The sequence below is a fragment of the Heptranchias perlo genome, chromosome 19, assembly GCF_035084215.1.
Source record: "Heptranchias perlo isolate sHepPer1 chromosome 19, sHepPer1.hap1, whole genome shotgun sequence".
Taxonomy (NCBI): Eukaryota; Metazoa; Chordata; class Chondrichthyes; order Hexanchiformes; family Hexanchidae; genus Heptranchias; species Heptranchias perlo.
In genome coordinates, this window is record NC_090343.1 from 32,208,060 (window position 1) to 32,225,341 (window position 17,282).

The 17,282-nt window shown below is 41.5% G+C and overlaps 1 protein-coding gene across 1 annotated transcript in view; it reads right to left on the reverse strand.

The window, feature by feature from the left end:
- The window catches only part of dpm1 (dolichyl-phosphate mannosyltransferase subunit 1, catalytic), a 58,922-nt gene that overhangs the window by 14,281 nt on the left and 27,359 nt on the right, over positions 1-17,282 (reverse strand). Inside the window, exons 3-5 of the mRNA XM_068000595.1 lie at positions 15,549-15,582; positions 11,314-11,390; positions 11,210-11,235 (exon numbers count right to left, since the gene is read on the reverse strand). Coding sequence (XP_067856696.1) covers positions 11,210-11,235; positions 11,314-11,390; positions 15,549-15,582 — 137 coding nt within the window. The remainder of the gene's footprint in view (positions 1-11,209; positions 11,236-11,313; positions 11,391-15,548; positions 15,583-17,282) is intronic.

Below are 17,282 nucleotides of genomic sequence, written 5' to 3' on the forward strand. Positions count from 1 at the left end.
TCTCAGAGTTGTGGGGCTAGAGGGATTTGAAAACAATGATGAGAATTTTAAAATCAAGGCGTTCCAGGACCAGAAGCCAACGTAGGTCAGCAAGCACCGGGGTGATGGGAGAACTGGACTTGGTGCGTGTTAGGATACGGGCAGCAGAGTTTTGGATGAGCTCAAGATTATGGGGAGTGGAAGATGGGAGGCCAGCCAGGAGACCACTGGAATAGTCCAGTCTGGAGGTAACAAAAGCATAGATGAGGGTTTCAGCTGCAGATTAGCAGAGGCAGAGATGGGTGATGTTACGGAGGTGGAAGTAGGTGGTCTTGGTGATGGAGCGGATACGTGGTCAGAAGCTCACCTCGGTCAAATAGGACATCAAGTTTGCAAACGGTTTGGTTCAGCCACAGACGGTGGTTATGGAGAGGCGTGGAGTAGGTGGCTAGGGAACAGAGTTTGTGACTGGGACCAAAGACAATAGGTAAGAATGGAACCAGGCGAGCGCAGTCCCACCCAGCTGGACGATGGAGGAGGCGTTGGAGTAGGATGGTGTGGTCAACCGTGTCAAAGGCTGCAGACAGGTCGAGAAGGATGAGGAGGGCTAGTTTACCATCGTCACAGTCGCGCAGGATGTCATTTGTGACTTTGATAAAGGCCGTTTCAGTACAGTGGAAGGGGCGGAAACCTGATTGGTGCGATTCAAACATGGAGTTGTGAGTAAGGTGGACACAGATTTGGGACACGACAACAAGTTCAAGGACATTGGAAAGGAAAGGGAAGTTGGAGATGTGGCGGTAGTTTGCAAGGACAGAGGGGTCAAGGGTGGGTTTTTTTTGGGGGGGAGGGGGCTTGGTGATGATGGCGACAGTACCTGAGGAGAGGGAACCGTTAACACCATCAGCTAATGTGGGGGCCAGGAAGGGAAGTTGGTTGGTTGGCAGTTCATATGGAATGGGGTCCAGGGAGCAAGAGGTGGGTCTCATGGTTAAGATGAGCTCGGAGAGGGCATGAGGGGAGATTGGAGAGAAACTAGAGAAAGATGTGAGTTCAGGGCTAGGGTAGGGGGAAACCATAAGGGAAGGTTGACTTGGTGGGCTAGGGGAAGGGAGGGAAACAGCAGAAAGCAAGTTTAAGAAAGGAGGGAGAGATGAAACAGAGAACTACAGGCCAGTTAGCCTGACATGAGTTGGCGGGAAAATACTGGAATCCATTATGAAGGAAGTGGGAACAGGGCACATAGAACATCATGATATGCTTAGGCAGAGTCAACATGGTTTTATGAAAGGGAAATAGTATTTGACAAATTTATGAGTTTTTTGAGGATGTAACAAGCAGGGTAGATAAAGGGGAACCTGTGGATGTAGTATATTTGGATTTTCAAAAGGCCACATAAAAGATTGTTGTGCAAGATAAGGGCTCATGGGGTTGGGAGTAACATATTAGCATGGATAGAGGATTGGTTAATGGACAAAAACAGAGAGTAGGGATAAACGGGTCATTTTCAGGTTGACAGGCTATAACTAGTGGGGTACTGCAAGGATTGGTGCTTGGGCCTCAGCTATTTACAATCTACATTAATGACTTGGATGAAGGGACCGAGTGTATTGTATCCAAGTTTGCTGACCATACAAAGCTAGGTGGGAAAGTAAACAGTGAGGAGGGCTCAGAGTCTGCAAAGGGATATAGATAGATTAAATGAGTAGGCAAGAAGGTGGCAGAAAGAGTATAATGTGGGGAAATGTGAGCTTATTCACCTTGTTAGGAAGAATAAAAAAAACAGAATATTTTTTAAATGGTGAGAAACTATTAACTGTTGGTGTCCAGAGATACTTGGTTGTCCTGGTACAAGAAATACAAAAAGTTAGCATGCAGGCAAATAGGAAAGCAAATGACATGTTGGCCGTTATTGCAAGGGGGTTGGAGTACAAGAGTAAGGAAGTCTTACTACAATTGTACAATTGTAAACAATTTTACAACACCAAGTTATAGTCCAGCAATTTTATTTTAAATTCACAAGCTTTCGGAGGCTACCTCCTTCCTCAGGTGAACGATGTGGAACGATTTTCCACATCGTTCACCTGAGGAAGGAGGTAGCCTCCGAAAGCTTGTGAATTTAAAATAAAATTGCTGGACTATAACTTGGTGTTGTAAAATTGTTTACAATTGTCAACCCCAGTCCATCACCGGCATCTCCACATTACAATTGTACAGGGCTTTGGTGAGACCACACCTGGAGTACTGTGTACAGTTTTGGTCTCCTTATCTAAGTAAGGATATATTTGCCTTAGAGGCGGTGCAACGGAGGTTCACTCGATTAATTCCTGGGATGAGAGGGTTGTCCTATGAGGAAAGGTTGAGTAGAATGGGCCTATACGCTTTGGAGTTTAGAAGAATGAGAGGTGATCTCATTGAAACATTTAAGATTCTGAGAGGGCTTGATAGAATAGATACTGAGAGACTGTTTCCCCAGGCTGGAGAGTCTAGAACTTAGAGAGCATAGTCACAGGATCTGGGGTCAGCCATTTAAGACTGAGATGAGGAGGAATTTCTTCACTGAGGGTTGTGAATCTTTGGAATTCTCTACCCCAGAGAGCTGTGGATGCTGAGTCGAGTATATTCAAGACTTTGATAGATTTTTGGACTCTAGGGGAATCAAGGGATATGGGAATTGGGCAGGAAAGTGGAGTTGAGGTTGAAGATCAGTCATGATCTGAATGAATGGTGGAGCAGGCTCGAGGGGCCCGTGTAGCCTACTCCTGCTCCTATTTTTTATATTTGTTTAAATCGTCAAGGTATGATTTCCCTCTGATGTTCTGAGTTTGAACCTTATGACCAGTGGAAGAATGAGGTTGATATGTGTACACGGGTTACTACACCACCAAAGAGAAAACACGGCATAGCCTCGGCATTGTCGCTTCCTGAACGAAGTAAAATCAGAAGGTATTTTCTGAGATGGATGCAGATCTTTTGGATAATGATATAAGTTTTACCTTTCTAAAAGAATTTTTGGATAAAATCTACAAGAAAGATGAACTGTTAAGTGCCTAAGAGGCCTGGTCAGTATTTGATAGATTTTGGAAAACAGGTGATCATTCAATAGAAGTGTGTATCATGGACTTTAACAAATTGTACAAAAGGTTGACAAAGCACAAACTGGGAATCCCTGGATCGGTACTAGCGTTTAAATTGCTAGATTGTGCTAAGGTTTCTCATATGTACAGGCAAATGGTCCTAACTGGTGTCCAGTTCTCGGAAAAAGAGACGCTGTTGAATCAAATGTCTGCTGCCTTAAAGAAATTCCTGGGGAAACAGTCACTCCCTTCAGCCTTCATGGGACAAATGGGGTCTTCTGCTGTGACACAAAGAATGGAAGATTTGATTGTTACCAGGTTTCAAAAAGTTCCAGATACGAAACGCAGGCGCCAGTCCAGCTTTCAAAATTTAAGAGACCGGACGCAGGCGTCAATATGATTGAAGGATTAAAGACAGCCAGATTGGTGATGAAATCAGGTACAGCAAATCCAGTTATATCAACAGAAGACAAAATTGGGGTAGTAATAACGGGCGAATGAATTCCAGGAATGCCCAAGGAAAAATCAGGAGATGCTTTAGATGTGATGAAGTATCATTGAGGCAAATTGCCCAGGGCAAAGATGTCTTTGAACTGACATGAAGAAAGTAGTTCTGAGGAAGACTATGAAGATAATGATGAACATTAACAGATTATACTGGTCACAAGGAGTTTTAATGCTGTGATGAATGTATTAGTCGCAGATTCCTTTAATTGTGAGATGTTAATGCTTATGTTTCAACTGTATGTGGGGTAGATTGGTTAAATTGTCATCTTGATTCACTAAGTAATGAGGATCGATGCAAGGTTAAGGAATATAAAAGTTTTACATGTCTTAGGTTTGGAGATGACAACACCTTGAGGTCACTCGAGTGGTAATTCCATGTACGATAGCTGAAGTAAGCCATTTTATAAGTATGGTGTAGTCTCTAGTGAGAAACCAATGCTTTTGGGTAAACCTTCCATGAAAAAGGCAAAAGTGAAACTTGACATGGAACACGATGAGGCAATCATTTTTGGGAAATCTGTTGATTTGTAGTTTACCCAGTCAGGGCATTATTGTATCCCTTTAATAAAACCTGATGTTTCTCATCAACGTGTTAGGCAAGTATTAACGGCATCAGGCGATAAGGATGAGAGAGAAAAAAAATTGGCTTAAAGTTACATTGACAAGTAGGGTGAGCAAATTGTCTATGTTTAAAGATCTTGCTAAAAGATGCAGGTGTAGTTGATGAGGACTATACGAGGCTGAGATTAGTGAGAACTGTGAAATCTGTAAGTAGTATAGACAGACGCCCCTCACATCCTATTGTAAGCGTTCCATTAGCACATGACTTTAACGAGGTAGTTGCCATGGATCTAAAAGTATGGGACAAAGATAGAAATGTTTTCATCATACATTTTATTGACCTGGCTACGAGATTTCTATACTAACATATATAGTAAGGAGAAGAAGGTTATTATAGATAAAATTATGGAAAAATGGATAGGGACTGGACTTGGGACACCAGCAAAGATTTTGACCGATAATTGAGATGAATTCGCTAATGCTGAGTTCAAAGATATGTGTGAGAATATGACTATAATTGCAATGAATACAGCAGCTGAGTGCACTTTTAGCAAGTCATTGTGACAGGAATCATGCTGTGATTGATAGCACGGTACATAAAATTTTGGCTGATCGGACAGAGTGTAAATTGTCAGCTGCCCTAGCATAAGCAGTACATGCAAAGAATTCTCTTCAGCTGGTTGGAGGATATAGCCCTTACCAATTAGCCTATGGGCGCAATCCCAAATTACCTTCTGTTCTTTGTGATAATCCTCCTGTTCTAGAAGGTACTACAATTAGTGCCATTTTTTTTCTCTGAGTGTTTAAATGCTATGCATGCAGGGAGACAGGCTTTTATTAAGGCTGAGGTATCTGAGAAAATTCAGAGAGCACTGAGGCATCATATTAGACCATCTGAAAAAGTTGAATTCAGGAGATTTGGTATACTACAAAAGAGAGGGTCACAGAGTGGAAAGGTCGTGATGGTAGGACAGTATTTGTCCAACATGGCAATCAAACTGTTAAGGATCAATCCTCACGATTAACTGAAAATAATTATAAAATCTCAGACTCTGAGCAGTGGATAGAAGTAAATGAGGCACCTTGTGCCTCCGATATTCATGTTTTTTGGATGAGGTACCTGAGATACAGAATGAGGTAGATCAAGAGCTGGGCAATGGTAATGGCATGTTGGCCTTTATTGGAACGGGGTTAGAGTAAACCACTTCCTCCAAGTGGTGTTCAGCACCACTTGGAGGAAGCACTGAGGGTAGCAAGGGCGCAGAACTTACTCTGGGTGGGGGACTTCACTGTCCATCACCAAGAGTGGCTCAGTAGCACCACTAATGACCAAGCTGGACAAGTCCTGAAGGACATAGCTGCCAGACTGGGCCTGCGACAGGTGGTGAGCGAACCAACACGAGGGAAAAACCTACTTGACCTCGTCCTCACCAATCTACCTGTCGCAGATGCATCTGTCCATGACAGTATTGGTAGGAGTGACCACCGCACTGTCCTCATGGAGACAAAGTCCGGTCTTTACACTGAGGACACCATCCAAGGTGTTGTGCGGCACGATCACCGTGCTAAATGGAATAGATTCAGAACAGATCTAGCAGCTCAAATCTGGGCATCCATGAGGCGTGTGCACCATCAGCAACAGCAGAATTATATTCCAGCACCATTTGTAACCTCTGTAACCCGGCATATTCCTCACTCTACCATTACCAACACGCCAGGGGATCAACCCTGGTTCAATGAGGAGTGTAGAAGAGCATGCCAGGAGCAGCACAAGGCATACCTAAAAATGAGGTGCCAACCTGGTGAAGCTGCAACTCAGGACTACATGCATGCTAAACAGCGAAAGCAACATCCTATAGACAGAGCTAAGTGTTTCCACAACCAACAGATCAGATCAAAGCTCTGCAGTCGTGAATGGTGTTGGACAATTAAACAACTAACGGGAGGAGGAAACATCCCCATCCTCAATGATGGCAGAGTCCAGCACGTGAGTGCAAAAACAAAGCTGAAGCGTTTGCAACCATCTTCAGCCAGAAGTGCCGAGTGGATGATCCATCTTGGCTGCCACCCGATATCTCCACCATCACAGAAGCCAGTCTTCAGCCAATTCAATTCACTCCACGTGATAGCAAGAAACGGCTGAGTGCACTGGATACAGCAAAGGCTATGGGCCCCGACAACATCCCGGCTGTAGTGCTGAAGATTTGTGCTCCAGAACTAGCCGCGGCTCTAGCCAAAATGTTCCAGAACAGCTACAACACTGGCATCTACCAGACAATGTGGAAAATTGCCCAGGTATGTCCTGTCCACAAAAAGCAGAACAAATTCAATCTAGCCAATCACTGCCCCATCAGCCTACTCTCAATCATCAGCAAAGTGATGGAAGGTGTTGTTGACAGTGCTATCAAGCCCACTTATTCACAAATAACCTGCTCATTGATGCTCAGTTTGGGTTCTGCCAGGACCATTAAGCTCCAGACCTCATTTCACCCTTGGTCCAAACATAGACAAAAGAGCTGAATTCCAGAGGTGAGGTGAGAGTGACTGCCCTTGACATCAAGGCAGCATTTGACCGAGTGTGGCACCAAGGAGCCCTAGTAAAATTGAAGTCAATGGGAATCGGGGAAAACTCTCCAGTGGCTGGAGTCATACCTAGCACAAAGGAAGATGGTAGTGGTGGTTGGAGGCCAATCATCTCAGCCCCAGAACATTGCTGCAGGAGTTCCTCAAGGCAGTGTCCTGGGCCCAACTATCTTCAGCTGCTTCACCAATGACCTTCCCTCCATCATAAGGTCAGAAATGGGGATGTTCGCTGATGACTGCACAGTGTTCGGTTCCATTCGCAACCCCTCAAATAATGAAGCAGTCCGTGCCTGCATGCAGCAAGACCTGGACAACATCCAGGCTTGGACTGATAAGTGGCAAGTAACATTCGTGCCATACAGGTGCCAGGCAATGACCATCTCCGACAAGAGAGAGTCTAACCACCTTCCCTTAACATTCAACGGCATTACCATCGCTGAATCCCCCCTCCAACATCCTGGGGGTCACCACTGACCAGAAACTTAACTGGATCAGCCACATAAATACTGTGGGTACAAGAGCAGGTCAGAGGCTGGGTATTCTGCGACGAGTGACTCACCTCCTGACTCCCCAAAGCCTTTCCACCATCTACAAGGCACAAATCAGGAATGTGATGGAATACTCTCCACTTGCCTGGATGAGTGCAGCCCCAACACTCAAGAAGCTCAACACCATCCAGGACAAAGCAGCCTGCTTGATTGGCACCACATCCACCTAAACATTCACTCCCTTCACCACCGGCGCACAGTGGCTGCAATGTGTACCATCCACAGGATGCACTGCAGCAACTCGCCAAGGCTTCTTTTGACAGCACCTCCCAAACTCGCGACCTCGACCACCAAGATGGACAAAGGCAGCAGGCACATGGGAACAACACTACCTGCACGTTCCCCTCCAAGTCACACACCATCCCGACATGGAAATATATCGTCGCTGGGTCAAAATCCTGGAACTCCCAATCTAACAACACTGGGAGAACCTTCACCACACGGACTGTGGCATTCAAGAAGACAGCTCACCACTGCCTTCTCAAGGGCAATTAGGGATGGGCAATAAATGCTGGCCTTGCCAGCGACGCCCACATCCCATAAACAATTTTTTTTAAAACAAAGCACAAGAGTAAGGAAGTCTTACTACAGTTGTACTGGGCTTTAGTGAGACCTCATCTGAAGTGCTGCTTACAGTTTTGGTCTCCTTATCTAAGGAAGGATATACTTGCCTTGGAGGCGGTGCAACGAAGATTCATTACGTTAATCCCAGGGATGAGAGGGCAGTCCTATGAAGATAGGTTGAGTAGAATGGGCCAAAATTCTCGAGTTTAGAAGAATGGAGGTGATCTCATTGAAACATAAGATTCTGAGGGAGCTTGACAGGGTAGATGCAGAGAGACTGTTTCCCCTGGATAGAGTCTAGAACTAGGGGGCATAGTCGTAGGATAAAGGGTCGGCCATTCAAGACTGAGACAATGAGGAATTTCTTCACGCAGAGGGTTGTGAATCTTTGGAATTCTCTACCCCAGAGGGTTGTGGATGCTCAGTCATTGAATATATTCAAGGCTGATATGGATAGATTTTTGGACTCTAGGGGGAATCAAAGGATATGGGGATTGGGTGGGAAAGTGGAGCTGAGGTTGAAGATCAGACTTCAGAGGCCGTATGGCCTTCTCCTGCTCCTATTTCTTAAGTTCTTACGTCAGTGATCAAGAAACACATGACAGAGCTATCACATCCACAGAATAATTACCCAAAGTGGGGACATGAGTGACATATATTCCAGAAGAGACTAATGAATGGAGGGATGCAACAATTTTGGGACATGCAGGCGAAGCTATTGGTAGGTTTGAATTTTGGTTGAATGTTGAGGTCGATGGACTGGCAGAATGGGGTAAAGAGTGGAGAGTCCGAAAGCGGAGTACAAGTAGTGAAAATGAATTTCACGTCGGAAAACTATCACGAATTAGAGATGAAAGAAGGAGGTCTTGCAGTAGTAGTCCCTACAGACACAAAAGTGGAAGTAGAGGATGTAGCTTGACTAGGTCAGACAATGAAACAAAGACCACAGAACAGTCCTGTAACAGAACTAGAAGCAGAAGTCCTCATGATCATGACGTTTTGGTGGGTGCCAATAAACTTGAGGATAAACGAGTAAGAGAAGCAAAACAAAGGGAGTTGGATAGTTGGAAAGAATTGAGTTTATTCTGAGGTAACAGATAAGGGTCAACCAGCTTTGTCGCATAGATGGATTTGTACTGAAAAAGTCCTTGCCGATGGGACTTAAGGCTAACGCGAGGTTGGTAGCTAGGGGTTTTGAAGAGAAACTGGGTGATACAAATGTTCAAGTGGATTCTCCCACTGCTGGAAAGGTAATCTTAAAAATATTTTTGGCTCTTTTGGCAACATATTCACGGGACAGTAGGTCAATTGACATAAAAGCCGCATTCCTGCAGGGCAATACTTTTCAGAGAGAAGTGTTTCTGAAACCGCCTAAAGAGGCACAGATGCGGAAGGAAAACTATGGAAACTAAACAAATGCATCTATGGCCCTGCTTCCAGGGTATAGTATTTTTCGGTGAGATCTATTTTGCTGAAAGTAGATTGTGTTCAGCTAAAAGCAGATCCCACCATGTTTTATTGGTACCATTCCGGAAAACTTTCAGGCATCTTCATGATGCATGTTGATGATTTCTCATGGGGTGGTACTGCAGAATTTGAGAAATTAGTCATTAAATATATTGGTTTAGGTATTAAGCAGAGTGGGTCTGGTATAACTTTAAATCAGAGTCCTATTTAGAGAGTTACTCCCATCCCAGTGAATCATATTACATCATCACAGAAAGGTGATGTTATATCTAAAAGAAGAAACAGAGCAATTATATAGCTTGACTGATCAGTTGAACTGGTTGTGCACTCTGGACCAAATGCTAGTTTTGACATGTTGGAGTTAAGTACTTCGATGAAACACCCCATAGTAGAGAATGTTTTACCGGCAAATAAAAAATTACGAAAATTAAACATCGATAAATGTGTACTTAAGTTCCCATCCTTGGGTGACCCAAAGAAAATGAAGCTAGTTATCTTTAGTGATGCTTCACATGCTAATCTTCCTAATGGGTATTCTAGTGTAGCTGGTTTCATAGTGTTTCTTATAGGTGAGAATGGGAAATGTTGTCCTTTTTAGCTTGGGAAGCTAAAAGCAAAAAGGGTTGTTAAAAGTATTCTGGCTGCTGAAATACTGGCTCTTGTCGACTCAGTGGATATGGGATTCTATTTGGCAAATATTTTGAGTGACATCCTATATAATGGGAGTACTGGAGATTGTCTACATAACATTCAATGGGTATACTATCTATCATTGTGGGATAATTTACACTCTACGAAAAATGTGAGTGACCTTGCTGGCTTGAAACAAATGGAGAGAAAGGAAATCTCTAAAATTAAATGGCTGCATTCAAGCCATCAAGTGTCAGATTGTTTTACTAGGAGGTACATGTACAAAGAAATTATTAGGGATCCTGGAGAAGGGTCACCTCACAATGTAATGCTGTGAATAGTATAAGTTGTAAAGAGTATGGAAGTTTTCGATTTTTGAAATTTTTGTTTATATTTGTGTGTGTATATAAAGTTTAATTTTTTTTTAAAAAGAGAATCAGTTAATTGTACGATTTATATCAATTAGTGTTAATTGTATTCAGGTGGTGAGTATCAATTGGGGGCTTTCTTGTATCCTTTTCATAAGAGAGCTTAGCTAGGGTGTGGTGCATGCGTGTAAGAGGAATCTCTGAATAAAGGCTTGGAAACAACTCAAGACCAGGCTCTAGTATTCTATCTTTCACCACGTAGCTATCCAATTTTAACAGTTGGGAGGGTACTTTCTAATTAAAGAATGTAAGCTGTGTAGTCACATGATAAATTTAACGAACAGTTTACTAAGAAAAATTAAGTTGGAAGTACATAAAAAAAGTAGTGTGTTAGATGTAACATAATTTTAGTAGATTAAAATGTTCAGGAGGTACTAACTTCCTTCCATGTTGAATAAGCAGTAGTTTCATATCTTGTGACCTTCTGAACTCTGAGTTATAGTGCAATTAATATCATTGAGAATACTGTTTTACAATATTAAACTATTCCTAGTTAGCTGAAATGCAGCACTCCTATTTTGCATGGGAGGCGTGTATGATGGTGATGCTTTTGTGTTGAAGATGGATGGGAGGGCAGTTTTGAATAACTCTGTAAATAGTTGTATGGGAGCCAGGATTTATTTATTTCATGTCTCATCTCTTTTTTGTGATAAGTTACTATTTTTATAATTGTTGTGAACCAAATATCACAGGCATAAAATTACACTAATGTAATTGGAAACATACTGATGTTGTCATGAACTGAGTTATTCATCAATTATACTATGTCCATGAAGAACCAAATATTTGAGAAGATTACCTTATCACCTGTGGTATAACTGATAAGTAATAAGTTGGTTACAAAAGCAGAAAGAAAAATACTCACTTTATGAATTCAGGGATAAATTTTGGCTAAAATTGAAAGAAAAAGGAATTGGTTACTTAAATATTAAATATAAAAATTCACTAATAAAATGAAAATAAACTTACATGGTGCGAAAGATCAGCATCCATTATAAAGACAAAGTTACCAGTGGCATGTTGCATCCCATGGATGTATGCCGTTCCTAAAGTAAAACAAATACCCAGAATAAATATGTTGAGCACAGTTAATTTGTTGATTTTCCAGGATCCATTTAAAAATGGTTACAACAAAATCTACTTTTTTAAAAAAGCAGTTTAATATACAAAGCAGGTTTTATCAACCAGTTTTAGAGGGTAGCCCACTAAAAATGAAGTACATTCACAAACTTTTTTGATGTTGTTCAGTCTGAACATTGTATTTTAATAGTAGTATTTCTTTATTAGGAAAAAATAAAACTGATTGTTTGCCAACATTCCCAGGACCACCATTTTGAAGTCAGATCTCCAAATAGCTGTGCTCTCCCATTGAACATGAAGTGCAACAACACAGTAGTCTATAGTTTCTTTTAAAATCACAATTTACCAAGTTGCTGAAAAATGGATCTTGCTACAAGAAAATGCTATTGCAAAGTATTCCATTGATGGTTAACTTCAGCCTACTGGATGCTTTTTAAAACAAAACTATACAATTCCTTGAAGAACAAGATGGATTGCAGCAGTTCGTGCTTAACAACGTTTGCATCACTTTTTTTGTTACTGCAGCTCCAATCTGATACAGAAATGAGTAAGAAGAGGTTTTATTTTATTTACAAATTTGTTTTTGCATTTATAGCTATGGTACACCATAATGATCCATTCTTGTAGTTATACTGCACATCTACCACTGGTTCAAGAATACAACATTGCTGATTTTGCAAAATCAAATGTTAGTCTTCTATAGGAACACCAACTGTTATACTGCAGATGATATGCAGCATTAAGTGTAGTGGGTGCATAATCTGATTTTAAGCCTAATATTTTAAAACTTAAAGTGTTCACTAACACTATTTAATTTCTAATGTTCTTACACTGAATAGTTAAAGCTGTGTCAGGGAGGGGGAGGAGGAGAGGGATGAGGGGAGTGAGCGAGCTCTCACTGGTCAATGGTGTGAGGATGGTTGCATAGTATGTTTCTCTACACTTCTACTGGTATGTGCTCTGAGCTCTGATCAGGCAATCGAGTAGGCTAACAGGTAGCCTCGTTGCTGTTAAATTTCTTTTGCGCATTTGTGAAGCTGGGAGTAGTCTAATTAAAGGATCAATCACCAATGATTGACAGGCCAGGAGACTTCAGAGATGGGCAGCGATAACACGACTGGTGCCTGTGAAGAGCACAAGCTACGGGTTCAGGACCACAGGCCCAGTAAACAACAGTTTGAGGTGCTGAAAGTGTTAATTTTAGTATAATTACATCACAATGAATACCTACAATTCAAAGAAAAATCAATCCAAATAATAATCTTCTAAAATACAGCACACATAGTTGTCGAGCCACCCTGCGGAATATATTTACTTCTATGGTTCTATAAATTTGAAGCAGGTGGAAATACAAGGCTATGGGTAGAGAGCAGGGTATTAAGGTTTGTTTTGAATTGTGCTAGTAAATAGCCAATACAGACACTGGGCTAAACAGTCTTATTCTGTGGTATAAACTTCTATGGTTCTCCACTGCTAACTCAAATCACCAGTACACAATTTAAGTTAATTTTATAGCCGCTAACGTTACGTGATAGGACTTTACAATATTAAAAGTCCTATCATGTTGCCACCTACAGGCATTATAGGTATGTTACACCCAAATGTTGACATTTTTAAAATGGACTGTGCCATAGACATCCAAGCTTGACATAGGAATTTCAAATGCATTTGAAATGGAATGTTGCAACCCATCAAGTATTTTAATAGATAGCTTTTTTTGTATTAATCAAAGTAGGTGGCATAAATTTTGGGAGTGAAATGTTTCCCAGTTTTTGTACCCAGTCAATATCAAGTAGTGCTGAGTTAAGTATAGAATATAATTTAATTTTGTAATCTCCTTTGATGACATTCAAGGATGAATTAGATGTTAGTGGTCTTGCCAAGTGGATTAGAGCAATTCTCAGTTGCAGTAAAAGACATCCACTTTCCCAGCAGCTCCAACCCTACTAAAGCCAGTTTACAATCCTCCTCCAACACTTTCCTGGTCAAGTAGAAGGGGGTTGGCAAACCAGCTGAAGAAAACTTGAACAGGGGAGAGAAAAAAAAAATTGTGTGCTTCTATAACTACTTTGTATGAACAATATTTGTGGATATATGTTCCTTAAAGCTCTTTCTAACTCTAGATTTCTTCAGTCTGCTCTGTATAGCAGCCAAAGTCAACTGGAGAAAAAAAAAAACTGCTGTGCAAGAGTCCAAGCTGACTATGGAAAGATGAGAGAAAAGAATTGGGGCATTTTTCTTAAGCTATTCAGGATTGCAGAGTGAGCCGAGTAGATACATTTCCTAACACAAACTCAGTTGGTCTGATTGTCAAGCTTGAGTCTGAGAGCCAAATGGGATTTTTAAGTGTCTTATATATAATAAATATTGGAATTGGTAGAATTCAGATTTGTACATAAACAGGAGAACTTTTGCCACACCAAACAGATAGCATCAAATCAAAACCAACATAAAAACAGAAAATGCTGGAAATACTCAGCAAGTCAGGGAGCATCTGTGGAGAAAGAAACAGAGTTAATATTTCAGGTTGATGACCCTTCGTCAGAAATGAAGAAGTTGAAGATTAAATAGTTTTTAAGCAAGTACAGAGCCAGGGAAAGTGGGGGAGGAAAGAACACAAGGGAAGGTCTCTGATAGGGTAGAGGGCAAGAGTGATTAAATGACAAAAGGGATGATGGTGGTAATAGGACAAGTAAAGAAACAAAAGCTGGGTCTAAAAGAGCTGTAAATGGCAACATCAGAATCATTCTCAGCACCTGCTGTCTGAAAAAATGGGAGCAGTGGTTATGATCTGAAGTTATTGAAATCAACGTCGAGTCTGGAAGGTTGTAAAGTGCCTAGTCGAAAGATCTGACGCTGTTCCTCGAGCTTCATTGGAACAGTATAGGAGGCTAAGGCTGGAGAGGTCAGAGGGGGTGTGGGACCGGGAATTAAAATGGCAAGCGACCGGCAGGTCAGGGTCACGCTTGCAGACTGAGCAGAGGTGCTCAGCAAAGCGATCACCCAAACGCAGATTGCCATTTTAATTCCCCGTCCCATTCCTACTCTGACCTCTCTGTCCTTGGCCCCTTGCACTGTTCCAATGAAGCTACAACCTTCTGGAACTCTACATTGATTTCAATAACTTCAGATCATAACCACTGCTCCCTTTTTTCAATTGTAAACAATTTTACAACACCAAGTTATAGTCCAACAATTTTATTTAAAATTCACAAGCTTTCGGAGGCTTCCTCCTTCCTCAGTGGTTTCAGACAGCAGGTGCTGAGAATGATTCTGATGTTGCCTTTTACTGCTCTTCTAGACCCAGCTTTTGTTTCTTTACTTGTCCCATTACCATAATCACTCCTTTCTTTCCTCCCCCCCACCCCCCTCCTTTTCCCTGGTTCTGTACTTGCTTAAAAACTTTTTAATCATCAACTTCTTCCATTTCTGACAAAGGGTCAGCGACCTGAATGTTAACACTGTTGCTTTTCCATAGCTAGCATCAAATGTTTTCTTGCATATTTTTCTAGTTTGTATAGAAAGATATTATTGTGCCATCTATGAACACACACCATAGGCCCTAAATAGTGCTTTAAAAAATGCAGCATTCATATCCTAGCAACTAATCCATTTAAAAAAAAGTAATTGGTGACAATTCATTATTAATTTGGAGAGATAATAAAGGCTTGCAAAAAACCTTAATGTGAATGGCAACATTTATTGTTCATTCCCTCCTTGAGTGGTTCGCCAGGCCACTTCAAAGGACAGTTAAGAGTCACTTATAGACCAGTCTCTAAAGGTCATTACTGAACCAGTTGGGCTTCTCTGGATTATTAATCTAGGCCTCTGGATTACTAGTCCAGTAACGTAACCACTACACTACAGCACCCGAAATACAAAAAAAAGCACTAAGCCCTGCTTAAAAGGATTTAAAAGACTGTACAATACAGCAGTGTTGTCCCATTTTGAGTATTAGCAATGATCAGAACATTTAGAATGTTGAAATTAGTAAATGATAAATTGAATTTTCAATAAATTATTTTCATTACAGATCACTATACATAAATCAAGTAACCTGATATACAAACTGCTGATTAAAATAGCTTTTGTATGTCCACACAGGAGGACAGCATAGCTCTTACCTAATCCCAGCTTCTTTGCTCTAGGTCTCAACAGCTGTGAAAACATTAAACAGTAATTATAGCAAAATCCCTAAGAATTCCACTTGGAAGCCACATGCTACAGTAAGGCACAGTTTATAGAGAGGCCATTGTTCTTAAGCTACTAGAAAGCTATAGGCAACTTTGTGTATTACACAGAGATTACACTCATTATTTTCAATACTGGCAGATCCTCCATGGCATTGCTCAAAGTGAGTCAGAGGCTACACTGTCACAAGGAGAGGGGATGCTGTGATGCGGAAATAAACGATTCACATCTCCACTAAAAGGATTTAGAAAGAAGTTAGTAATAGATCAGCTCCAAAACAGTGGAGTAAATGTTTATTTAAATTGGTTCCTGGAAAATAAATAGTGCTTTCCTTACCCACTGCAAGTAGATAGATAAATAAATGTGTTCCCCTCACACATCACTGTTATATGAATTAATCTCTGCATGTAACAGGGGAAAGCCTTTACTGTTCATCTGTTTACTATGTGGGTTCTTATGGCAAAAGCCAAGCAATATTTGAATTTTTAAAAAGATATTAAACTATTTGCATCTTCCCCCTTTACCAAATAGCTCTAAAACAATTTTTAGTATTACTAAAAGGTTTTGCTTAAGAAACACTTAAATTCAGAGCTTTTTAAAAAAGAAACAAACTTGTATTTACATAACAACTTATCACATCTGTCAGAAGTGTTCCCGAGCCCTTCATTATCAATTAATTACTTTGAAGTACAGCCCTTGTTAAAAACGACGAATGTGGCAGCCATTTTGCAATAGCAATATCCCACAAACAGCAATGAAGTGAATTACCAGTCAATGGATTTTTGGTGGTGTTAGCTGAGAATAGATATTGGCCACGGCACTGGAAGAATATGCTGCTCTTCTTCAAACAGTGCTTCAGAATTTTTAATGTTCACATGGTGCCTCGGTTTAACATCTCATGCACCTCTGACAATGCAATATTCTCTTAGTGTCAGCCTAGATTATGTGGTCAAGTCCTGGAGTGGGGCTTGAACACACAATTGTCTGACTCAGCGATAGATATTACCAAGTCCAATCATAACTTGAATATATACAACCATGCCCACGCCCCCCCAAAAAAGAAAAGAACACTGTGTGTGTCTGTGTCACCCACCTCCTGAACCGGGTCACTCTCCATATTCCTCCCAAAAACAGGATCTCTCCCCTCCTCCTTCCTCAACAAGCGTTTTTCCTTCTTTGTACACACCTTCTCTCAAAAGGATTTCTCTAATTCTCTTTTCCTCCCATTAACAAGGTGTCTTCCTCCTTTCTATCTCCATCTTTTCCTCTCTCCTCCTGCAAAGAAAAGTCTCTCTTGCTCCTCCAAACAAGGTCTCTCTCCCTCTCAACACAGTTGCTCTGTCTCCCCTCATCCCCAAGCAACAGGCTCTCTCTTGATGCTCCTCGCCCTCCACACAATCTCTCACTCTCTCCGAACAATTTCTCTTTCAATCTTCTTCCCCACCACAGAATCTCTCTCTCCTCATCCAAACACAAAAGCCCCGATTTTCACTTCCGACTGCGAGTCCTATAGGCGAGAGGCCGAGGCAGACGTCAAACCGCCTGGCCCTTCACAGCGTGAGGCCTGGAAGATTTTAATTCCTGGGCCTCATCTGTATAGTCCCTGTCAGTCTTCCACTCTAACCTGGCGGGAAGTGGTAGCTGGCAGCGGACGGGAGCAGAATGTC